The sequence below is a fragment of the Marmota monax genome, unplaced genomic scaffold (genome assembly GCF_021218885.2).
Source record: "Marmota monax isolate L192 unplaced genomic scaffold, Marmota_monax_Labrador192_F-V1.1 WCK01_AAM20220418_F8-fsc00009, whole genome shotgun sequence".
Taxonomy (NCBI): Eukaryota; Metazoa; Chordata; class Mammalia; order Rodentia; family Sciuridae; genus Marmota; species Marmota monax.
In genome coordinates this window covers 14,268,130-14,293,619 of record NW_026694710.1, presented here as the reverse complement: position 1 = coordinate 14,293,619, position 25,490 = coordinate 14,268,130, and the positions used below count along the sequence as shown (strand labels likewise).

Sequence of the window (25,490 nt, the reverse complement as noted above, 5' to 3'; positions counted from 1 at the left end):
AACTCGGATGACAAGAGCATTTTTTTTTTTCTATTGAAATAGGGATGCAGTTTGCGGTTGCATATCATAGCATGTGGATTAAAGTACAATGAGCTGGATAGGGCAGGGACCTAAATGAAATTCCACAGCCCAGCAGGCAGACGACTTTGGGACAGTTCGGTCCTCAGCTCTCAAGAGAACTGAAGGCAAGATAGTTGGAGAACACTGGGTGTTGGAGAGAAGCTGAGTTAAGCACACGACCTGGAGAAGCCTGGAGAGCTTGTCATCTCCTCTGCTCTCTGAAACTCTCATTTAGAAAATGTCTCTGATGCATTCGTCACCAGGGACAGCGCTTCTGGCTCCGGAGTCGACCTTTGTACTAGCTGCGCTGGGTTGCCTGGGCAACCCTGTACGGAGGCCGCCACAGTGGCCTTCTAGCCATTGGCTTAGAGGACGCAGCGTCCGTCTGACGTCACTGCGCGGCGCCGAGGGCCGCCGCGTGAAGCTTCATTTGCCCAAACTGCTGCATCGGGCCACTGAGCTGTTGGTATTGGGGAGCGAGCGCTGGGCTGAAGCCCCACTTGGGGTTGCGCTGTGTGGATCGCGGCGGGAGAGAGGCGCGGTAGGAACGGGCTCTGGAACTGTAGGCCCCGGGCGCGGCTTCCCGGCTGGCCTGTTGCTGGCCTCGCGGGACTCGTTGCTAGGGACCCTCAAGTTTTTGAGCGAGGCGAGCGCTCCTTGCCTTTCCTGGGGTCGCGCTTTGGCTGGGAGCGGCCTTCACCCAAACCGGCTCCCGCTCTCTCCCCGCATTTTTAACCTGTCTTCTTCTTGACTTGCTCATTTTCTAACATTGACAGCACCACGGCCTTGAACTGGGTTGGTTATTTGGAAGTGGATGGTTGTGGTGGTGGTGGTGGTGATGGGGATGTTCAGGATTTATTTTATGGCAGAAAGGGCGGGTTATGTGTCTCCGTGCTTTGAGTTTTGAAGAAGTTTTAGAGATGGAACAACACGATATTCTTACGGTATTTGTGTATGTGTGTGTGTGTGGGGGGGTGGTTATTAAACTTTTGGAACTTTCTAGACACAGAATTAATAGGGAAAAAAAGGTGGCCTCAGTCTCTGAGAATGTAGCAAACAGTTTAATGCAGTTGTCTCAAAAATTGGGTGGGGGAAGAAAGTACACGTATGGAAAGAGATAGGGTATTTGAGTTGTTCCAAAACTGTGATTGTATGCTTTCCTGTTATTGACTACAGGTGCCCTCAGTACCTTGAAGGTCCCCTAAGGGAAATGCGACTTAGCAGTGGTTGGTTCCTTACTTGTCTTTGTGACATAGTTTAGGTGTTCCACGTTAGAGTCTTTATGGATTTTAATGTCTACTTAGAATCTTTGTATTATTTTATAAAAGAATGAAATGAATGGTGACCTTGATAGTATTTCTAACAAAAAATATTTCTTACTTCTTCCTCTCTCCCTATCACTACTGCTTTACAACACCCTCTACAAGTTTACAACATCCTCCAAAAGACTTGTTGAGGGTAAGATGAACTAAGCATTTTTCTTTTACAAACAACATTAAAAAAAAAAAAAAAAAAAACCTGAGCACACTTTTTTGCCTTTAAGATAAAGTACAATAGGTTAGGGGCTAGGGTTGTGGCTTAGTAGTGGAGCACTTGCCTAGCATGTGTGAGGCACTGGGTTCAATTCTCAGCACCACATATAAATAAATAAATAAAACAAAGGTCCATCAACACCTAAAAATTTTTTTTTTAAAAGTAATAGGTTAAGCAAGTGAAGAAATAAGTGTTTTGGAAATAAACTATGTAGCATGGGATATTATGAAAGTATACATACAAACTTGCATCATTTTGTGTGTGTGTTTGCTGAAACTTACATTAAGTATATTTGTTACACATAAAATTGTCTGGTATACTTAAAAACTCTGTAAGCTCAATTTTCTAGTGTGTTTTAAGTCTTTCAGATGAAGAGTTTCAGTGGCTCTGAACTCATTCAAAATAAAAAGCAGTACTTTACCATTAGTTTTTTTACAGGAACAACATTTTTACCTAAAGAAAGATAGAAATTCAGCTATAGAATTCCACAAAAAGGTTTTGCAGAGTTTCTAGTTAGGATTTAAAGATGTGCATCATTTTTATGTTTGTGGGTGGGCATCTTTGTAGTGCATCATCTCTTTAAGCTATGATCGCTATTATAATTTTCTTTCTTTTTTGGGGGGGGGGCATGGGTACTGGAGGTTGAACTCAGGGCCACTTGACCACTGAGCCATATCCCCATCCCTATTTTTATTTAGAGACAGGGCCTCACTGAGTTGCCTAGCACCTCGCTTTTGCCTAGGCTGGCTTTGAAGTCAGGATCTTCCTGCCCCAATCTCCCAGGCTGCTGGGATTACAGGCATGCGCCACTACAACCTGCAGCTATTATAATTTTCCCTAAAAAGAAATTGAAATTAAACTGGATCATCAAATTGATGTAGCCCAAGGTGTTAAACCAAAGTTTTTAAAAAGAAGGAGATATTTAGTCACAGTGGTCACATTAATATTAATGATAATACTAAAACAACAACAACAAAAAAAAAACTGTGTACCATGTGTACACAATTTTTCCTTAGCTTAATGTTACAAAATACCAGTGATGATCAGCTTAAAAAGAGGAAAGTTTTATAGTGACTCACAGGTTTGGAGGTTTCAGTCCATGTTTGTTTGGCTTGTTACTTTGAGACCTTTGGTTAGACAGTACATTATAGAGGGAATGGTTGGTAGGGAAAACCTGTTCATTTCTGGTCAACTAGGAAGCAAACACAATGAAAGAGGAGGGACTGAAGTCCTGAGATTTCCTTCAAAGGCATGGTGCCAATTAGCCAGTCACCTAACTTCCTTCCCTTGAGCCTCCATCTCCTAAATGTTTAACACCTTCTAGTAGGTAGCACTATGGACTGGGGAATAAGTCTTTAACACATGGACTTTTGGGGGATGCTTTTCATAACTACAGCATACCATTGTAATGAAAATAATATAATAGCTAACATTTATATAATACTTCCAATGTGCAACGATTTCTTTGTTTTATGTTTATTAACTTAGACTTCATCAACACTTAGTATAATCACTGTAATTATTTCCAATTAAAAAGTTTTATAGAATCTTACATCATATTATTTTCCCTCCAGGAGCTTCTTAAAACAGAGGCCAGGCACAATAGTAAGTAGTTGTTGAGTGATCACTGAGCTGTCATAGTAGGTTAACATATTTAAATCTTTAGCTTATTTTAGCATATTATCTGAGATTTTTATTATCATATTAGTAGAAAATGCCTTGAGGATGAAGGTAACATGGATATTAAAAAGATGCCTGCTGCTTGTGGGATGAGAATGTAGTCAGTGTATTCAATTAAAAAAACTGAAATTAAAATTATTCCGTGTGCAGAAATAGTCTTTTCTTTTGTTTATCCGTGCCTAGAACCTTAAGCTGATACACTATGTTTGAAATATTATTTGGCTAATTTTTTTTACATGGAGCTTTGTCTTTTTGAAGATTTCTAATTTGTCAAGAAGATTTAAATCATTTTCATGTGAGCAATTATTTAAGAAAGTATTCTTGTTTATCCTGAAGAAGAGAAAACTAAAGAGTATAAATATATCAAAATTTGCTGGGTGCAGTGGCACAGGCCTGTAATCCCAGCAGCTTGGGAGGCTGAGACAGGAGGATCATGAGTTCAAAGCCAGCCTCAGCAAAAAGCGAGGCGCTAAGCAACACAGTGAGACCCTGTCTCTAAATAAAATACAAAAAATAGAACTGGGGATGTGGCTCAGTGGTTGAGTTCAATCCCCTGTAACCCCCCAAAAAACAAACAGTCAAAATTAGTTTTACTGTCATGTATAACTAAAAAGAACCAATAAAAACTTCTAAAAAAAATGGTGTCCTTATATATTTGGAAAGCTGTCACTTGGAAGTGTAAGAGGATTTGTTTGTGTCACTTTCAGGGAAGTGAACTTCTTATACTGCAGTTGAGGGGCAGTGTAAAGTACTATACTATTTTAAACACCTAAACTGGGAAGTTTACTAATGGAAGAATAACTAGTGTCATGGAAGTGAGGGAAAAGTAGATAGTGAAGAGAAAAAAAACAGTGTTTAAATCAAGTATCATAGAAGTGTACATTTGAGAAACCAAGATTAGGAAAGGCTACGTGGAAATTGGGAATGGAGCTAGACCTATAATTCAAGCAGACAGTTGGGTATATAAGTCTGGAGAGGTGTGTGTTTATTCCTTGCTTGAGGAACAGATTTAGAAATGATTAGGTTGGATGAAATGGGAACTCTTGGAGTAGGACCTTTGACCCCATCCATCAGTAGAAACAGAACCGTAGAAGAGGGAGAAGTGAACTAGTATTTCCTGGCTGAGCAACTTGATGTATAACATTATTAATTCCTTCGCAACAGCTTTGGTAAGGTTTTATTATTTCTTTCCTTTAATAGGCCAAGAAGTCAAAGCCCAGGGATGCTAAATAATCTGCCTAAATTCATAAATTTTGTAATTGGAGTTGAGATGCTGATCCAGTTATGAGCCCAAAGCCCTGTCTTCCTCATCACATGTTCATCACATCCATAGGGTTGAGTGTAGGAAGTGACGGAAAAGGAGACAGTGAATATCCTAAGTTTTTCTGTCTGGAACCAGAAAATTGGTAGTATATTGAATTAAAAAGGATTTATAACTTCAGTGTGACAAACCTAGTTTAAGTGGCCATAAGGAACTTGTCGAACATTGGGTAGAAGACTTCATTATGTCACTGAAGAAGTAGGTCATGATACGCAAGCCATAACATTTAGAACTTAGGAATTACAGAGGCCAAAGAAGATGGAAAGGCCACCCCTCTTAGAGGCTTAGTATATGTTTTCTAATGTGGGCAGAATATTGCAGTTGATTTTCTTAAGGTATATTTTGACAATTTATATGGAAAAATGTTTTATACCTCTTGTTTCTTGCAGATTCTTTTTATTTTGCAGTTATCGAAACCATTAAAATTGACATAATTTGATCTTTTTCCATTAGTCTTTTCAGGCATTTGGCTATGCACCAATTTTTTTTTTTTTTGAGTGTCTTCTACTGTATTTTTTATTCCATTCTGTTTTGGTCTTTATGATGATAACAGGTAAACATATTTCAAAATCAAGTTTCATTTACTTGCAGGAATAAACAAGAAACTATGCAGAAATCCGAATGCCCTGGAGGTTTGCAGTTGAGAAACAGGGTGACAGGTACAGAACTTTTCTTTGCTGTTTTTCTTTTTTTCCCTGTGATACTGGGGATTATGTGTGTTCTTCCCTGCCTCAGCTTTGCTTTTTTAAATGGAGAGACCAAGTTTGTTAGTAAGACATTATATATGGATGTAGGATGACTGTTATATTCTCTTTTTTTATTGATTTTCTGTTTTTTTTCCAGGTAATTATCTTCAAAGGACATCCTCAAGTACACCAGTAAAACAGAGGACTGCAATTCAGCAAAGCAAATCCTCATCATCAATAGGTTCTCCAGAATCTGCAAAAAAACTTCATCCTCGACCAAGTGATAAACTTAACCCTAAAACAATTAATCCTGTAAGTACAATAAATATTCCTAAATTGGTAGTTTTGTAAAGGTAATAGGATTTTGCCTGTCAGTGTTGAGCCATTCTGATTGTTGTCCCAAGTTTCCACTGTTTCTTTTGAGCTAGTTTAGTCAGCTTTGGTATGCCCTATCATCACTAGTCCAAAACTAGTAAAGAGAAGACTCTGGATAACTTTCAGAATGCTTTAGTAGCACAGGGTACAAGTTTAGAATTAGCTCTTTTTTCCTCTGGAAAAACATGTGGAAGACAAGTAATGACTTGAGATATAAAATTAAATTAAAATGAAGGATTGAGTTATAAAGCTTAGTTCACATTCTGAGTAATAATTCACAGCAGAAGGAGGGTTTCACTCATGTTGATATAATTCTTGCTAAGAAATTTAAAGTTTTTAAAGTTGCTTTCAAATAATCAAATAAGTAACTTGAAAACATTCTGTTTTTACATTTCTGCATATGATGTTTTAAAAATCAGTTATATTTTTAATATATGTTAATACATTTGATTTTGTAATTTAGTAACTGTGTTTCATATGATTATGTTTAAAGTACTATGTAGTAAAATATTTTGTGCCTAAATTCTCTTTGAGTCACTGATTATTAATGTTGACATTATATGTGCTGTGATTGTTTAATTCGTTGTGATTGGTCATCTCTTACATTATTTGAAAGTAGGTGTAGAACTCATCTATTAAGATAATAGCAAACTGAAAGGTGGTGAAGTTATATAATCTTAAGAAGGTTCAGCCGAAAATATGTTGAGATTCTTTTTTTAATTTTTTTAGTTATAGTTGGACACTATACCTTTATTTTATTTATTTTTATGTGGTGCTGAGGATCGAACCCAGGGCCTCTCACATGCTAGGTGAATGCTCTACCACTGAGCCACAACTCCAGCCCTGTTTGTTGAGATTCTTGCATGAGCTTTGTCTCTGTCATTCTCCTTGCCTGCAAGCTAATTCTTTGTTTTTTTTTTTTTTTAAATAAAAGCCTAAAGCCAATTTGGAGAAATTCTACAGATTCTTTGAGCACACACAACATCTGTATTTGCTGGAGAGCAAATGGGAGATATATTCGTGGCTAAAACCAAATATTTCCCTGTATTTAGCACCCCTTCTCCATTGCAACCTTCACCTTGAAAAGGCAGAGTCAGGGAGAGTAGAAAGACCTGTCAATCCATATATGGTTTCAGCCACCTTCAAACCTTCTGAAACTTGTTAGAGGCTTAAAACACAAAGCACTGCGCTTTGTTGATGGGACAGGAGTGACAGTATTTTCATTTCTGTTACTGAATGTTAATGATGCATGTATAATACCTCCACAGTGTTCTGAAAGTCAGGGTGTCTATTTGCTTCTCATTTCAACAGGATTAAAATTTACTGGGTATTACAGAGTGGAGGTGATAGAAATATTTTTGTTTCATTTCAGTTTGGTGAACAGACAAGGGCTCCTTCTGCATTCTCAGCTATTTACTCTAAAGGAGGTATTCCTTGCAGGTAAAATCAATTGAATTTATAACTGATCATGTTATTCAAAATAATTGACTAAAATCAATACTGTATTCAGTTTAAACATAGTGAAAGTTTTAACTTTCAAGGTTGAAATAAAGATAATGTATTACTCTGGCTGTTGAATTGATATAGATCCCTGGACATGTTCAAGATAACCTTAATTCTAAAATGTAATTACAGAGTTCTGTGGTAAACTACCACCTAATTGAATGAACCACTTTTAAAATAATCAATTTAAGCATTTATACACTTGAGCAAAAGTGAAAGTTGACAATTTAATGAAGTAATATTCTTAATAAGTCCATGTGGCTGCTTTTACTTCCTTTGCATATCATTCCTGCTACATTTCTTCACAGTACATGTATTTTAGCCTGATCTTGATGATAGAAATTTTTATTTTCATTGTGGAAAAGCTAGTCACAGTAATATTTTTTCTTTTGGTTTTATAATTTAAAAAAAAATTAGTTTTAAATGATATTTTCAAATTTTGAGTGGAAAATAAGCTCAATCAATGGATGTGTAAATCAATGGATGTGTAACTGATATGATTCTGCAATCTGTATATGGGGTAAAAATGGGAGTTCATAACCCACTTGAATCAAAGTGTGAAATATGATATATCAAGAACTATGTAATGTTTTGAACAACCAACAATTAAAAATTTAAAAAAATAAATAAATAAAAGTCATTTGGATGACCAAAAAAATAAAATAAAATCTGATGTAAACTGCAAAAAAAAAAAAAAAAAAATAAATAAATAAAATAAAATATTTTAAAAAAATAAATCATTGAGATTATTGGATTTCCATTAAAAAAAAAGATATGTTTTTCAATTCTTTGTTATTATTTCATATTTGAATTCTGAATTAAACCCCATTTCAAGGTTTTTAAGTGTCTCTTCCCACCAAACAATTGGTTTTGCTGAAAATGTTCAAGTAGTATTATAGAACCTCTTGCCTCTTGCTTAATATAAAAATAACACTAAAGAAGAAGCCAAGAAATCAAGACCATTATAAAAACTGTGAGGAAATATGTGGGGGTGATTAATAAGATTGTGGTCATGGTTGCGGCAGTGGCTTCTTGAGCATGTTCATCTACTGAGATTTATCAAATCGTGTGCTTTAACTATATATAATTTATTGTGTATCAGTTATGCCTCAATAATAGCAGTCAAAAAGTGGGGGGAGCAGCAGATACTCTAATTCAGGGGCTTCTGCTTTGTAAACCTGAAGGGGCTATTATTTCACCTCTTTAACAAGGACTAAACCTGATTTGCCTTCAAATTATTACTATTAGGGTTAAATGATCTCTATCTGAAAAACAAGATTTTTTATAAATCATTACTTTTCCTAATTATTATACATTTGAATTTTTCATTTCTATATGTTATTTATTTTGTTATAATTGGATTGAAAGATAATCTGCTAGAGCATTTGTATTAAGATTCACAAATAGTAACATACTTAAATACCATAATTGTAGATTTAACAAATATGGAATTACCAAACAATTTTTCTGAAAGAATAGGACTTTGCAAGATTATAGACATTGTTTTTTAAAATGTCCTTGTAATAACTTTTAAAGTTATGATATGCCAAGGTGTATATCATGGAAAAAGTAGATAATTCTAATGTGATTATACTCTTCTAATATATTATACTCTTCTAATATATACTCTTCTAATATATATATATATTAGAAGAGTATAATCACATTAGAATATATATTAGAAGATCACTGCTTAATACATAATTTATATTTTCCTTGTTACCTTCACTGACTTTTGTATTTTAGATTGGTACATGGTTCAGTAAAACACAGACTACATTGGGACTGTCCTCCTGAAAACCTTCCATTTGATCCTCTTCTTATTACTTTAGCTGAGGTAAATATTTCATTTCTCCTGAATATTTATGGGAAAAATATTTGAAAATTGCATTCATTACATGCTATATTATAGCTTTTCAGTAAATCTCATTCTGTACTTTTGAAATAAGAACCAAACAATAGACATTAAAACACTATTCTCCCTTAGGAAGTTATTAGGACTGTCGTGTGTTTATTAGAAATTGATTAACCAGCTTTATAAATATGAAATTAGTCTAATGGGGATTTGTAGATAACTGGTTGAAATATTCGTATTCAATTCAAGGAAACAGAAATACATAGAATCATAATTAGAAAGATTCTTTGTTTTTTTTTTTTGTACTAGTTAAAGAAGGACAGCAGGAATTGAAACTTAAATGACATGACGTTGGACACTAAGTGCTGGTTCTGTCTCTATACAATCAGTTGTGTTAGTATAGTGCATTTCTAAGGGAGTTGATACTGACTACCTTAAAGTCCATTTGGAGAAACCTATGGATGTGTGATCTATTTGTAAATTTCAAGGAGAATATCATGGAGGGGATTTCTGTAAAGGATTTTTAAAAATCTTCTGATGGGGTTCCCTTAGGTAATTTAACATCTGGGTCAGGGATAAAGCTGACTGAGTCTTAGTTTCAAGTGAATGGACATATCTCCTGTGAATTTTATTCCTAGAATTTGAATCAGAAGTTGAGAACTTAATTTACCAATTATCTGACATTTAAACTTAGTAACTTGCCATATTTAAGAGTCAAGGATCATTTTGTTGTTAAAAGCAAATTATTATATTAGAACTTCGATGATATTAATATAAACAGGTAATACCATCTGTATAAAATAAGTCTAGTAGTAAGTAATATCATAAGTGAAAACATGACAGTGCGTGAACTCAAGTTCTTTATTCTTTGTTTTTAAAGAAACACTTGCACTTTCTGTAAAAACTGGGGAGGAACAAGTAGGAGCAGGACAGAAAAAGTAGATAATTTTGCTTTGTGAGATTTTTAAATTATAATAAAACATCAAAATCTATAGTTCCTCTAGTTTTCCATTTGCACTTAATTTCTTAAGTGGACTTACTACTGAAGATTTCCCTGTTGTTTTTAATAGGACTTTGCTTTCCTTAATTTATAATTGCTTACAGAATTGTTTTGGTATTATAAATAGTATATTTTCCAAGATCTGAGATTAAGCTTATTCATGCTGTTACAGCTATAGGCAATAAGCAGTCTATTTGGGGGGGGGGGCGGCACCCTATTTTGAAGTTCATTTTTTAATTTGATAATAAAAGTTTTAAGGAATTAGTGATGTTTTCTTGGTTTTTAAAATGACCTTTAAACATTTTATATATAATAGCAAACTGTATTTTAGACAATTCAAAATTTACGATATCTTTGTGTATTACAGCAAATCACAGGGTACAGTGAATGTTTTGATTTGGGAAGTCCTTAAAGGTACTCTGACTTTAGACAACATAAAGTCAGTCCTGTTTATGCCTATTATCCAACACCAAAGCTTTTATTTCTGTATTGGGTAGAATTTTGTCTTTCCCTTCTACTCACCTAGTAATTGGTTAGTAGTATAGAAGAACCACCCTTGAAACCCACTTGAGCTTTTGACCTTCGATTCATCTCTACAATAACAGAATACAGGTACTTCTAAGAAGATAAAAACCTGTGGTTCAAAATGATGCCTATGTGTTTGGCAGCATAGTTTTCAAAAGCACAGTAGTGTTGAGGAAAGGGAGTGGTAGATCACTGAAAGCAGTTAGGTGTAAAGGATGAATCAGTTGAAAATTAATATTTTAAATGATGACTTTCCAGCCAGTTATAATTATTCAGTTCACGTATAATTAGTCAAACTGAAGGAGTTTTGTTGCTGCTTTTTTTGTTTTCCTATATTTTATGTTTTTGAAAAAAGATATCTCTTTATCTTGATTTACAGTGATTAGTTAAATCATGAAATAGTACTGTGTAATTATTTCTAGTGCATTTAAGGTGAGAGGCATCATGAGAAATGATCTACACAAGCTTATACCATATTTTTATTTTATATTCCATTGTTCAAAATGACATTTGAAATTTTATAGTGCTTCTTGCAGTATAAGATTTGGCTTCTGAATATCTTAATATAAAATATTTAAATATGAAGGAAATGTGGATTAGGAACTCATTAAGTAAGTTTAGAATTATTTTAAAGACAGGGGTCTAATGGGCATACATAAAGTGGGAGGGCTTAAACATACGTTTTAGACTAATTTGCTGGCTTTCAGATATTATTTGGGAATAGATATAAAATGATTTTGGTATTCTAGTGTGTTCTTCATATGCTTTTTTTCTCTTTTCAATTTTCTTTTCCCTTCCTTCCATTTCTCCTTTCTCTGACTTCTCTTCCTGTCCTACATTTTTTTCTTGGTTCCTTTATTTTCTTCATTCATTTCCTTTCAATTAATCCTAATCCTATCATTTTTCTTACTGTTTTTCTTTTCCTTTCCTTGTGTGTGTAGAGATTTCCCCCTCTTTGTGTGTGTCCTTTATTCCATAGTTTAGTGTAATTGAAATGTAAAATTACTGAAATTATATGATTAGAAAAATGATTATACTTTTGATTTTTTTATTTCATTTTTTAATTATTTTTTTTATTTATATGTGACAGAATGCATTACAACTCTTATTACACATATAGAGCACATTTTTTCATATCTCTGGTTGTGTACAAAGTATATTCACACCATTTCGTGTCTTCATACCTGCACTTTGGATAATAATGTCCATCATATTTCACCATCATTTCTAACCCCATACCCCCTCCCTTCCCCTCCCATCCCTCTGCCCTATCTAGAGTTCATCTATTCCTCCAATGTTCCCCCTCCTTACCCCACTATGAATCAGCCTCCCTATATCAGAGAAAACATTCGTTGTTTGTGTTTTTGGGATTGACTAACTTCACTTAGCATTATCTATTTTTAATTCCATCCATTTACCTGCAAATGCCATGATTTTATTCTCTCTTATTGCTGTGTAATATTTCATTGTATATATATGTCACATTTTCATATCCATTCATCTATTGAAGGGCATGTAGATTGGTTCCACAGTTTAGCTCTTGTGAATTGTGCTGCCATAAACATTGATATGGCTGTGTCCCTGTAGTATGCTGTTTTTAAGTCCTTTGGGTATAGACCAAGGAAAGGGATAGCTGGGTCAAATTGTGGTTCCATTCTCAATTTTCCAAGAAATCTCCATACTGCTTTCCATATTGGCTGTACCAATTTGCCGTCCTACCGCAATGTATGAGTGTACCTTTTTCCCCACATCCTCGCCAACACTTATTGTTGTTTTGTCTTCATAATAGCTGCCATTCTGACTGGAGTGAGATGAAGTCTTAGAGTGGTTTTGATTTGCATTTCTCTAATCGCTAATGATGAACATTTTTTCATATATTTGTTGATTGGTTGTATATCATCTTCTGAGAAGTGTCTTTTCAGGTCCGTTTCCCACTTATTGATTGGGTTATGTGTTTTTTTAGTGTTTAGCTTTTTGAGCTCTTTGTATACCCTAGAGATTAGTGCTGTATCTGATGTGTGAGGGGTAGAGATTTGCTCCCAAGATGTAGGCTCTCTGTTCACCTCACAGATTGTTCCTTTTGCTAAGAAGAAACCTTTTAGTTTGAGTCCATCCTATTTATTGATTCTTGATTTTAATTCTTACACCAAAAGAGTCTTATTAAGGAAGTTGGGGCCTAATCCCACATGATAGAGATACTTTTTTTTCTATTAGATGCAGTGTCTCTGGTTTTATTCCTAAGTCCTTGATCCATTTTGAGTCGTTTTTTTCAAGGTGAAAGATAGGAGTTTAATTTCATTTTGTTGCATATGAATTTCCAGTTTTCCCAGCAATTTTTGTTGAAGAGGTCTCCAATGCATGTCTTTGTCAGCTTTGTCTAATTTATGGGTTAGTCTCTGTGTCCTCTATTCTGTACCATTGGTCTACCCGTCTGTTTTGGTGCCAATACCATGCTGTTTTTGTCACTGTTGCTCTGCAGTATAGTTTAAGGTATGGCATAGTGATGTTACCTGCTTCACTCTTTTTGCTAAGGATTCCTTTGGCTATTCTGGGTCTTTTATTTTTCCAGATGAATTTCATGACTGCTTTTTCTATTTCTTTGAGGAATGTCATTGGGATTTTGATCGGAATTGCATGAAATATGTATGGTGCTTTTGGTAGTATGGTCATTTTGATAATGTTAATTCTGTCTATCCAAGAGCAAGGTAGATCTTTACATCTTTTGAGGTCTTCTTTGACTTCTTTCTTTAGGGTTTTGTAGTTTTTAGTAATTTTCATATATAGATCTTTCACCTCTTTCCTTAAGTTGATTCCCAAGTATTTTATTTTATTGAGGCTATTGCAAATGGGGTAGTTGTCCTCGTTTCCCTTTCTGAGGATTTGTCACTGATATTCAGAAATGCCTTTGCTTGATGGGGTTGGTTTTATATCCTGCTACTTTATTGAATTCATTTACTAGTTCTAGAAGTTTTCTGGTGGAACTTTTAGGGTCTTCTAGGTATAGAATCATATCATCAGCAAATAGACCAATTTGAGTTTTTCTTTTCCTAGGGGTATCCCTTTAATTTCTTTTGTCTAATTGCTCTGGTCAGTGTTTCAAGAACTGTGTTAAATAGTAGTGGTGAAAGAGGGCATCCCTGTCTTTTTCCAGTTTTTAGAGGGAATGCCTTCAATCTTTCTCCATTTAGAATGACATTGGTCTGGGGCTTAGCATAGATAGCCTTTATGATGTTGAGATATATTCCTGTTAGCCCTAATTTTTCTAGTGTTTTGAACATGAAGGGATGCTGTATTTTGTCAAATGCTTTTTCTGCATCTGTTGAGATGATCATATGATTCTTATCTTTAAGTCTATTGATGTGGTTAATTACATTTAATTGATTTCCATATATTGAACCAACCTTGCATCCCTGGGATGAATCCCACTTGATCATGGTGCATGATCTTTTTGATATGTTTTTGTATTCAATTTGCCAGAATTTTATTGAGAATTTTTGCATCTAAAGTTTTGTTTTGTTTTGTTTGTGTGTCTTTGCCTGGTTTTGGAATCAGGGTGATATTGGCCCCATAGAATGAGTTTGGAAGCACTCTCTCTTTTTATATTTTCTGAAATAAATTAAAGACCATTGGTATTAGTTCTTCTTTAAAGATCTTGTAGAACTTGGCTGTGTATTCATCCAGTCCTGGGCTTTTCTTGGTTGGTAGACTTGATGGTGCCTTCTATTTTGTCACTTAAAATTGATCTGTTTAAATTGTGTATATCACCCTGATTCAATTTGGGCAAATTACATGACTTTAGAAATTTGTCGATGCCTTTGATATTTTCTAAACTTCGAGTACAAGTTTTCAAAATAATTTCTAATTATCTTCTGTATTTCTGTAGTGTCTTTTGTGATATTTCCTTTTTCATCACATATTATAGTAATTTGAGTTTTCTCTCTCCTTCTTTTAGTTAGCATGGCTGAGGGTTTGTCAATTTTATTTATTTTTTCAAAGAACCAACTTTTTGTTCTATTAATTTTTAAAAAAAATTATTTCAATTTCATTGATTTCAGCTCTGATTTTAATTATTTCCTGTCTTCTGCTTTTGGTGTTGATTTGTTCTTCTTTTTCTAGGGCTTTGAGATGTAATGTTAAGTCATTTATTTGTTGACTTTTTCTTCTTTTAAGGAATAAACTCCATGCAATGAACTTTCCTCTTAAAACTGCTTTCATAGTATCCTAGAGATTTTGATATGTTGTATCTGTGTTCTTATTCACCTCTAAACATTTTTTAATCTCCTCCTTGATGTCTTCTGCAACTCATTGTTCATTCAGTATTTAGTCTCCATGTTGTTGGAGTGGCTTTTATTTCTTATTTTATCTTTAATTTCTAATTTTGTTCCATTATGATCTGATAGAATGAAGGATAATATCTCTACTTTTTTATATTTGCTAAGAGTTACTTTGTGGCATAGTATATGTTCTATTTTAGAGAAGAATCCATGTGCTGCTGAGAAGAAAGTGTATTCTCTCCTTGAAGGATGAAATATTCTATATATGTCAGTTAAACCTAAGTTATTGATTGTATTATTGAGTTCTATAGTTTCTTTGTTTAGCTTTTGTTTGGAAGATCTATCTAGTGATGAAAGAGATGTGTTTAAGTCACCCAAAATTATTGTTTTGTGGTCTGTTTGACTCTTGAACTTGAGAAGAGTTTGTTTAATGAATGTAGATGCTTCATTGTTTGGGGCATGATGTATATTTATAATTGTTAAGTCTTGTTGGTGTATGGTTCCCTTGAGCAATATATAGTGTCCTTCTTTGTCCTTTTCAATTGACTTTAGCTTGAAGTCTACTTTATTTGACATGAGGATAGAAACACCTGCTTGCTTCCGCAGTCCATGTGAGTGGTATGATTTTTTCCAACCCATCACCTTCAGTCTGTGGATATCTTTTTCTGTGAGTCTCTTGGAGGCAGCATATTGGATTTTTTTTTTTTTTAATCCGATCTGCTAGTTTATGTCTTTTGGTTGGTAAGTTTAGGCCATTAGCACTCAGGGTTATTATTAAGACATGATTTGTATTTCCAGCCATTTTCGTTTATTTTTGGTATTTAACATGACTTGGTTTCTCCTCTGATTAGATTTTTCTTTAGTATAATACGTCCCTCTGCTGATTTTTATCATTGTTTTTCATTTATTCTTCTTAGAATATTTTGCTGAGGATGTTCTGTATTGCCGGTTTTCTAGTTGTAAATTCTTTTAACTTTTGTTAGTTATGGTAGGTTTTTATTTCATCATCAAATCTAAAGCTTAGTTTTGCTGGATATTAGATTCTTGGTTGGCATCCATTTTCTTTCAGAGCTTGGTATATGTTGTTCCATGATCTCCTGGCTTTGAAGGTCTGGGTTGAAAAATCTGCTGAGATACGAATTGGTCTCCCCCATATGTGATCTTATTCCTCTCTCTTGCAGCTTTTAAGATTCTATCCTTATTCTGTTTTATTATAATGTGCCTTGGTGTAGATCTGTTGTAATTTTGTACATTTAATGTCCTGTAAGCATCTTGTATTTGGTTTTCCAATTTCTTCTTCCTACTTGGGAAATTTTCTGATATTATCTCATGGAAGAGATTGTGTATTCCTTTGGTTTGAAACTCTGTGCTTTCCTCTATCCCAGTAACTCTTAGATTTGGTCTTTTGATGCTGTCCCATAATTCTTGGATGTTCTGTTCATGGTTTCTTACCGTCTTCACCATGTGATCAACTGGATTTTTCAGATTGTATACTTTGTCTTCATTATCTGACGTTCTTTCTTCTAAGTTATCTAGTCTGTTGGTTATGCATTCTATTGAGTTTTTAATTTGATTTATTGTGTCTTTCATTTCAAGGATTTCTGACTGCTGATTGTTCAGAGTCTGTCTCTCTCAAAATAATCTTTTGCTACCTATATTTGCTCTCTTATCTCTTTGTTGAAGTGATCAACTTTTGCCTGTATTTGCTCATGTAGGTCATTCTTTAATGCATAGATCATTTCAATTATGAACCTTCTGAACTCCTTCTCTGACATGTCATCAACTTTGCCGTCCATGGGTTCTGTTATTATAGTATGCTGGTTTGTTTGGCGCACTTTCCTCCCTTGTTTTTTCATGTTATCTATTTGTCTTCCTTTCTTGCAGTGTAGATCAGAGGTGTTACAGTTTGTTTCCTATATTCTTGTAGTACCCGTGCAGATTGTTTGTACCTTGATGTTGGGCTTCCAGACCCTGCTGGTGTCCCTCAATGTATGCTACTGCATCTAAAGGTTGTGGCGGCAATAGTCGAGATAATAGTTTAAGGTACCCCAAGGTGGAAGCAGTGTCTTACAGAGATGGGGCTGAAAGGGATGGGCCCCACACTGCCTTTGGGATGCCTGCTCTGAGACGCAGCTGCTTCTATGCCCTGTCTGCTGTCAAAAGGTTAGGAGCTACTGTGTGGGGAAGGCTATGGCCATGACTGCAGTGTTCCAAGATGGAAGTGGCTTAGGCTTAGGCTCCCAGGAAGAGGGGGATGAACTCAGACCAACCCTGGACCTGGGCCCTGCACAAATCTGTGTGGACGGATCTGGGCCTGGCCTGGGCTCCCGTGGTAATCTGCTGGTCAGAAGAGGTAGTCCTGTGCCAGAGACTGGACTCTGGTGGGTGTCTGCCCCATGGGTGGAGGGGTGGACTCAGGCCTACTGTGAGCCTGGGTCCAGCACCACAGGCCAGTGTGGATGGATCTGGGCCATTGGGCTTGACCTCCCTCAGTAGTCCGTTGGTCAGAAGGGTGGGGGGTTGGTCCTGTGCCGGAGGCTAGGCTCTGGCAGGTGTCTACCCCGCAGGAAGAGGGGTAGATGAGGGCCTACTGTGAGCCTGGGTCCCGCACGGGCTGGAGTGGGCTGTCTGGGCATGGCGTGTGCTGCCGCAGTAGTCTGCTGGTCAGAAGAGGTGGTTCTGTGTCAGAGCCTCAGGTGGGTATCTGCTCTACAGGTGGAGGGGTGGACCTGGGCCTACTGTGAGCCTGGGTCCTGCACAGGCCAGTGTGGTTGACTCCCTACTTTTGATTTTCATTTAGGCTAGTAAAATTAATTTTTTCTATTATTAGTATAGCAAAATGGTATTGAAACTTTTATCTTTTCTTTTTTTTTTTTTTTTGTCTTTGACAGGGTCTGAGAGAGACGAAACATCCATATACCTTTGTGTCAAAGGAGGGTTTTAGAGAATTACTTTTGGTCAAAGGAGCTCCTGAAAAGGCTATTCCTTTGCTACCTAGACTAATTCCTGTGCTAAAGGCAGCACTGGTATGTTGTCACTTACTTCCTTGTGCTTTTAATTTAAAAATCACATGATAGAAAAGAGAAAACTCTAACATAGAATATTTTATGCCTTCCCCCTACTTCTGTATTATATGCAAAGTAGTCCTTAATCTGTGATTTTGCTGTATGTACAAAATGAGGCCACTCTTATTCAAGGCCAGATGATTATGAAGACACCTTTAGAAGATGTACTAACTGTGTACACAGGGAAATTTTGAGTAATTAGAGGAAGTAGTGAACCTCAAATTAGTCTTTCTGTAAGCTAGATGTATTTTAGCTAATGATTTAGTTATGATGATAATTTTTGGTTTTGCTTCTAGAAGTCCTGTATTAAAGTTATTTTTGAAATTTTGTTTTTTATTATTCTCTTTTAATTTTAAATGTTTAATCTTACTTTTTTCCCCTACCTGTTTGCCCTTTGCTAACCTATCTTCCCTTTTTTTTTCCTTCTTTTTCACTCCTGCTTCTGTATCTCCAACTAACCAACCCAAAAGGTCCATTCAGATGATGAAGTGTTTGAAAGAGGATTGTGTGCTTTGGTGCAGTTAAGTGTCATAGTTGGTCCTTCCCTAAATGATCATCTGAAACATCTGCTTACCAGTGTAAGTACTGCAAATATTAGATGTATATACACACACACACACACACACACACACATATATGTATATATGATTTAATTTCTTCAAGTTAATCATTCAAATATCTCAACCTTAAAAAACAAAAAGGAACTCATCATCATCCAAACCAGAAAATATTGAGATTGGACTTAGTAATTCATAATGCATTTTACTAGTGGACAGTAAAAATGGAAGTGCTTATAAGAGCAGAGTTTAGACAAATAATGAAAAGTAAACAAAATTGAATTTATAAAACTTAATGAACAGTATAATGGTATTACACTTGTGTTAATTAGCTATGAATTATAAGCAGTGTCATACACCCTGCGCCTTGGTGTCCAGGGTTTTTATTGCAGTCTGTCACTTGGGCATGACTGCCTGCCTGCCTGTGTATTTAGAGATTAGTCCATAACCTTCACAGAATCTAGCTGATACTTTGACCCAAGGCCCCCACCATAAGTCACATTGTTAGTGTGAACCATCTGATATGGCCAAAAGCCCCCAGGATAATAGAGATACTCCTGTGTGGCAGGACATTCTAAAAGCTTAGAGGTTATCATCCAGGAGGTTAGTAAAAAGGACCAAATTTTTTTTTTAGGTAAGGGTAATCAATACACCAGTAGGAAGTCCTGGCTGGAAATATCCACAAAGAGGATGGGGGCCAGGTTCAGTGACACATGGCTGTAATCCCAGCAACTTGGGAGCTAATGCAGAAGGATCCCAAATTCAAGACCAGTCTTAGCAACATAGCAAGGCCCTAAGCAACTTAGCCATTCCCTCTCTCTCAAAAAAAAAAAAATCCAAGAAGGTGGGGAGACTACTGCACAATCTGAAGAAAGTGAAAGTGAACTAAATGACTGTGACTCTCTTTCTTTCAAGTTGCCCTTCTCTCTTTTTTTTTTCTTTCTGATAGTGTCTTCTAATCCTGCCTAATCTTTGATGATTGGCTTGGCTGACAGGCCCTTTTATTCAATGTTCAATGGTGTGAAGTATTTCCATTGGGTTACTTTTTATTCCTGAGAGAAGGAAGGACCAGAAACCAACTTTATATGGCCTGGGCCTTAAAAATGATGTCTATTTTATATAAATTTTAATGAGATGTTTCTTAAAAGAAGCCTTGAAATCTCAAATTATGGGATGTTTATCAAGTTTTATTTATGTCTATGGCTGAACTGTTACTTTTTCAAATCATTTCAACCTCTGCATCATCTCCCCACCTTCACCCATGGTCTTCAAAAGCTTTCCAAGAGACTAATGGACAAGAAATTCAAAGAGCCAATCACAAGTGCATTACAGAAGCTAGAGCATCATGGTGGAGGTGTAAGTAGAATATTCATTAAGTCATGTTTTTGGTTTGGTTTTAACTTTTAATTCTATTATAAAATTATTTATTAAAATCTATTATCTCATTTCAGCTATAAGTAAACATGTGAAGGTAATATTTTCATTTTAGAGCTCACAGTTTCTGGGACTCAGGTCACAGTTTCTTGGTACTCAGGTCACAGTTTCTTGGTAACCCAGTGACTATTTATTTTTCACTGTGCTCACCAACGCACACCATGCGTTGTAGCTTTAGCTTCTTCCTTTAAAATATTTAAAATGTTTTGTTTTGACCATTGAAAAACTCAGAGGAAAAAAATATCTCATTTACAGAGCTCATGGAAGACAGAGTTTTTCCCCCCTCCACTTTTATTTATTTGGTGCTGGGTATTGACCTCAGGGCTTTGTAGATGCTGAGCTGGTACTTTCCCATTGAGCAACACTCCCAGCTCTCTTTTTTCCTTTTAATTTGCCATCTTTTCTGCCTCAGAATTTAAGAATCTATCATAAGGATTGAAATGACACTTCTAAATGACTGGGCAATTGAGTTTCACACATGCGCGCGCACACACGCACACACACACACACACACACATTTTGAATAGTTCAATTGATTATTCTAACTTTTCAAGGTATTTTGTTACTATTTGGTGTCAAATAAGTAGGTTAATTGTATTTTCATCATTTGAAAGACGTGTTCACATAATTTAGTTTTAGAAATATTTTCATACAACAGTCTTGTTTTGGAGATTATGGTTTATCAGATTTTAATAATATAACCACATGTAATTATTTTAACAATGAATAACTTTGTTTCATTTTAGGTACTTTGTAAAGGAATTAATTGTAAGAAAATTTGTAAAATCATAAAAATTGTAAAATGGTGAACAATTTAGTTTAAACTTTGCCTAAATTACCTAATTCCAATAACTTTTTTGATTGTATTCTTTTCATAATGAATGCCTTGATAAAGTTTATGAAGAGCCAGTAATTCCCTAAGCCTACTAGATAATAAATTTCTATGTTGTGATTTAAGACCTAGGCAGAGGGTTAGTATTCACACATCTTGTTGAGAACTAGCCATTAATCAATCCAGTGACTCTTAGCAGAAGTAAAATACTCACAATTCTCTGTACCAAGAATTTAAATTCAAAATGTATTTATCCTTTCTCCCCTATGAAATGGAAGTAAATAGATGCTACATACAGATGTCAGCTTTTTAATATGAAATTCTCCCTAAACGCTTTTCCATGTTCTGTGGACCTGTGCAGATTCAGACAGTAAAAAGTGTGTTTGTTTGTGTGTGTGTGTGTGTGTGTGTGTGTGTTTGGTGTGGGGCTATTAGCATGTAAAGAGATTTTAAAACAGCACAGATAGATTGATAGCTGGAATACAGAGGATGTGCTTGACCAATCCCAGGGTCCTAGAGAGAGTAATTCTTTTTTATTGCCACATAATCTCATTTGCTTTGAATGATATTAAGACAGATTTTTTTAAAAAATAAAAGAGAGATTTTATAGTTATAAGGGCTCTAAGGTATTGTTTATTTTCTTCAGATATCTGTACTCTCCTTATGTCCTATGTAAAACTTTAGTAATAATTCATGTAATTGCAATAGAAAAATTTCTACTGAAATTGCGTATCAAGGACTTTCTCTTTGCTTCATTAGTATCGTGCTTGCCTTTGGTACTTTGCAGTTCTTCATGAACTTAATGAATCATGTTTCTCCTCTAAGAATTTCAAAACTTATTAAGTTTCTTTAAATGTCAAAAATTAGTGTTTTTAAAAAGATTCTTCTTTATTGCAGTTTCACTTTTCTTAGGGTCTCTGTATATTATAATGATGTGAAGATCCACCTTCTGGAGAAATAAATAAAACATGTTACAGACAATGAGTTACTTCTTGTAAATAATATTTTTGCTACCTGCCTTAAATTGTGATGAGTTCATTCCTAGCCTAATTTAATTTTCTTAGTTACATGCTTATTTGTTGTGGGAAAGCCATACACTTAAACATACCCTGATCTTTCTTTATTGATTATATAAGAGCTTACTTCATGACAGGTACTCTTCTGTGTACTTTTAGGCATCAAACTCACCTAATCTTTATTAACAATCCTCAGAGGTAGAGTTTGTTGTTAATCTCCTTTAAAGATCAAGAAACTGAGGTGCAGAGCCCAGGTTTGACAATGAAATAACTGAGAGAAGCTGAATTTGAATACTGGTCTGATTCCTAACTGCTTCTCCAGATACTTTTTAAAAAAGGAAGAAACAATCTATATTTTATTTAACTCAGAAAAGAAAAGGTCTACTTTTCATTCCATCATTTTGTTCTTACCCATTTTGTTTTGGATACTTCTTAGGCACACTTCTGCACATGCTGATGCTTGTTAGCATAGTCTTACATGTTAGTCTTCATGGCATAATGATATTGCACTATTTTTCTGTTGGCAGGGAAGCCTTATAATCATCAAATCCAAAATTCCAACATACTGCTCGATATGCTCTTGAATAAGGGAGGCAAGAGAAGTCATCTTCCTGCTGACAGGTCTCATACACTGACCATGGATACCCACGAAACCTTGTTCAGTTCAGTTCATTCTTTTGTAAATCACAACCACAGGTCATTGTTTACTAGGTTAAGGTAAGTATATGTACCTGCCGAATCATAGTGAAGGTTACTCATCAACAAAAAGGAATGGCTAATAATGGAAGGTTATTAAAGGAACTTTTGTAATAGTATAACTTTGTGGTTTTTCTTCGTCTTTTTATCATTTGTGTGAAGAACCATTGAGTTTATAAGATCAGGTGTGTTTGTATTTATTTTCTAGTGCTTTTTTAATTTGTAACACTTGCAGTTATTTGTAGCTGTATGTTTATGTTTATAGGGTTTTTTTTTTGCCATTTCTTAGTTTTTATATATATCAAGCTATAGAAATTTCAAATATTGGATTAATCCTTGTGAATTCACTATTTTTTATTTGTAAATAAATATGTATTTTATTATGTAGAATGCTTGGAAAAATTACTTTCCAGAGTATTCTACTTTTAAGAAATTTTTTAAGTGTGTAAATTCTACTGCAGGTTTGTTGTTTATTACAACTTGTTAAAACTACCTAAACTTCAGGTGTTAATTGTATTTAAGTAAATGTTATTTTTGCATTTCATAGCCTGAAAATATTTATGAATATATACAGATATTCAGGAATTAAAATCTTAAAACTTATATTATTCAGTGACTTTGTTGTGCTTGCTTATGTTTAATAGTTAATTTAGCATTTTATAAGAAATTTTAAGATATAACTTATTGCATGCCTGTAATCCCAGCAGCTCAGGAGATGAGGCAGGAGGATTCCAAGTTCAAAGCCAGACTTATCAATGAGTAAGGCCCTAACCAACTTAGTGAGACCCTGTCTCAAAAGAAAGAAATATAAATAGGGCTGGGGATGTGGCTCAGTGTTTGAGCACTACTGGGTTCAATCCTTGGTACCAGAATAAACAAAAACGATAAAGTGTACAGATATAGTTCAGAATTTTTGATGTCATAGCTGACTCTAGATCATTCTGGAAAAGGAAGACATAGAGGAAGAGAAATAGAAAACAAGAATAAGACCTATCTTACTGACAAGAAGAGAGGCTATAATGAACTTGAGTATCGATACTAAATCCAAAACAAGAATGATACTTACAAAGAATGGAGATGTGAAATCACTACTTTACATGGAAGCAAATATCTTAAATCTCAGAAGCATCTAAGAATGCCCTTTCCTATTCTGTCCCTCAAACACCTGGATTAACCTCTTTGCAGTGCCCACTTCATTTTATTTATTGATTGATTGGTACTGGGAATTGAATTCGCCGAGCCCTATCCCCATCCCTTTTTTGTATTTTATTTAGAGGCAGGGTCTCACTGAGTTGATTATGGCCTTCCTAGGTTGCTGAGGCTGGCCTTGAACTTAGGATCCTCTTACCTCAGTTTCCCAAACTGCTGGGATTACAGGAATGCCCCACCACTCCTGGCTGTAGTGCCTTTTTTATATAGTCCCACAGCTGCCTGCCCACTGGTCTTGCTTTGATTTTTCTTCTTCGTATTCAACACCAACCAAAGATATGTAATTTAGACAATGCTGTACAATTGTACTAGATTAAAAACATCATTTAAAAATAATGTTAGAATAAAGACTTATAACAGACAGTAGAGTTATAAACACTTTATTTTGCTTTTATTTTTCCCTTTTGAAATACAAAATGTGCACATTGAGTTTACACAAACACACGATGGCAAATTTCAGTGTACATGTATTGTACTACTCTTAATTTCTACACTGGTGATAGCAGGGCAGCTTTCAACATCCTATCTCTACACCAGAATAGATAACCTGATTTATTGTTGCAAAGACAGTTGCAAATTTCCTCCTCTTATAGCCTCTTGGTCTTTGTGATATTCTACAAAACAGGGAAGATATGTTTATCTATGGTAATGTGGCAATTTTTACAGTTTTGACTTAAGAATCTGAATTGTTGGAGATTTATGATAAGCTAAATCATAGTACAATCCAAATGAGTTATTCAGCATTTATATTCATTTTCTATGAAATCTTGAAATTAGTTCTCAATATGATAGAATCATTGGTGCTTTCAAAGTGAATTCTGCTTGCTGTTTGTTCCTAATAGCTTTGGGGTAGTCAAGGTTTCTTTGTCCCTGAATGGCTTATAATATAAACATGCTGTGAGGAAGTCCGATGAAAGGAGATGAATTGGCCTTTAATGCTGTTAAGGATTACTTGTTATTAAGCATTACTATGTATTGGAGGACAGATATCCTGACCCTTTGCATATGTCTGTAAACATCCTTAGTTTCACACCTTCTTGAACTTCACATAATGACACAATAGAAAATGAACCACCTGTAAGATTGAACAAATCCAAAATTTCATATATATATATGGCCTTGGCTATAATATGCATTATGGAAAATTAAGAAATGCTTATTAAAATAAGTTTTATTAGGCATATGCTGATATCTGATAATAAACTAACTTGTTAGATGTTATAAAAAATGCCAGTAAATTAATGTCTTTAACAGAAGGTGGGAGATACATAGTGATTGGGACTATGTTTTTTTAGTTTTGGTAGTAATCTTGTTAATGTTATATAAATGGAATTAAGTGAAATTAAATTTGGAAATTAAATGCCGATGCAGATATTTTAGAAAACCATTTAAAATCCTAGGACTGAATACATACAAATGTGTAGCAAAAACACTGGTATTTTAAAATCACTGATATGTGAAAGCCTCAATAATCCCATGGCTAAAGAATCAAAACTATATGCCAAATTCTATTACTTTTGAATATTCATAGAGTTTGAAATGAGTTAGAACATCTCATGGACTCAGTAACATTATGAAAAGGATGCAAATTTATAATGGAAAAAATCAGATCTTCAGGGGATTGTTTTATATTAAAACAAAGCTTGTTTGCATAATATGCCTCAGTGTAAAGCTGAGCAATCTATGCTAAAAGTGGTAGCTCCAACTTAAGTGTGGTAGGGTAGTTCACATTTATCTGTTTGAGGATCTATTTGACAAGTTATATCACATTTTCAAAGAGCTGCATGGAGCGCATTATGTTTTCATCCTGTAAGGGAGAAACAGAGGGATTAAATTCAGCATATCTGCCATGGTAAGTTATCTGTTGTG

General features: G+C 35.0%; 2 protein-coding genes across 8 annotated transcripts in view; one reads left to right on the top strand and one right to left on the bottom strand.

Annotated features, from left to right (window-relative positions):
* The first annotated feature begins 462 nt into the window (after positions 1 to 462).
* Pacrgl (parkin coregulated like) overlaps positions 463 to 25,490 on the top strand; it is a 52,291-nt gene continuing 27,263 nt past the window's right edge. The window contains exons 1-10 of one of the 6 annotated variants that reach the window (XM_046423831.2): positions 463 to 601; positions 1,488 to 1,518; positions 5,186 to 5,253; positions 5,438 to 5,592; positions 7,028 to 7,095; positions 8,905 to 8,995; positions 17,704 to 17,838; positions 18,348 to 18,455; positions 19,710 to 19,790; positions 22,244 to 23,020. In XM_046423831.2, coding sequence (XP_046279787.1) covers positions 5,202 to 5,253; positions 5,438 to 5,592; positions 7,028 to 7,095; positions 8,905 to 8,995; positions 17,704 to 17,838; positions 18,348 to 18,455; positions 19,710 to 19,790; positions 22,244 to 22,300 — 747 coding nt within the window. In that variant the 5' untranslated portion in view covers positions 463 to 601; positions 1,488 to 1,518; positions 5,186 to 5,201 and the 3' untranslated portion in view covers positions 22,301 to 23,020. The other 5 variants (XM_058572390.1, XM_046423830.2, XM_046423832.2 and 2 more) reach the window with 5 other exon arrangements.
* Kcnip4 (potassium voltage-gated channel interacting protein 4) overlaps positions 23,986 to 25,490 on the bottom strand; it is a 500,726-nt gene continuing 499,221 nt past the window's right edge. For both annotated transcript variants that reach the window (XM_046423834.2, XM_058572394.1), the window contains exon 8: positions 23,986 to 25,428. In XM_046423834.2, the coding sequence (XP_046279790.1) occupies positions 25,381 to 25,428 (48 nt within the window). In that variant the 3' untranslated portion in view covers positions 23,986 to 25,380. The remainder of the gene's footprint in view (positions 25,429 to 25,490) is intronic.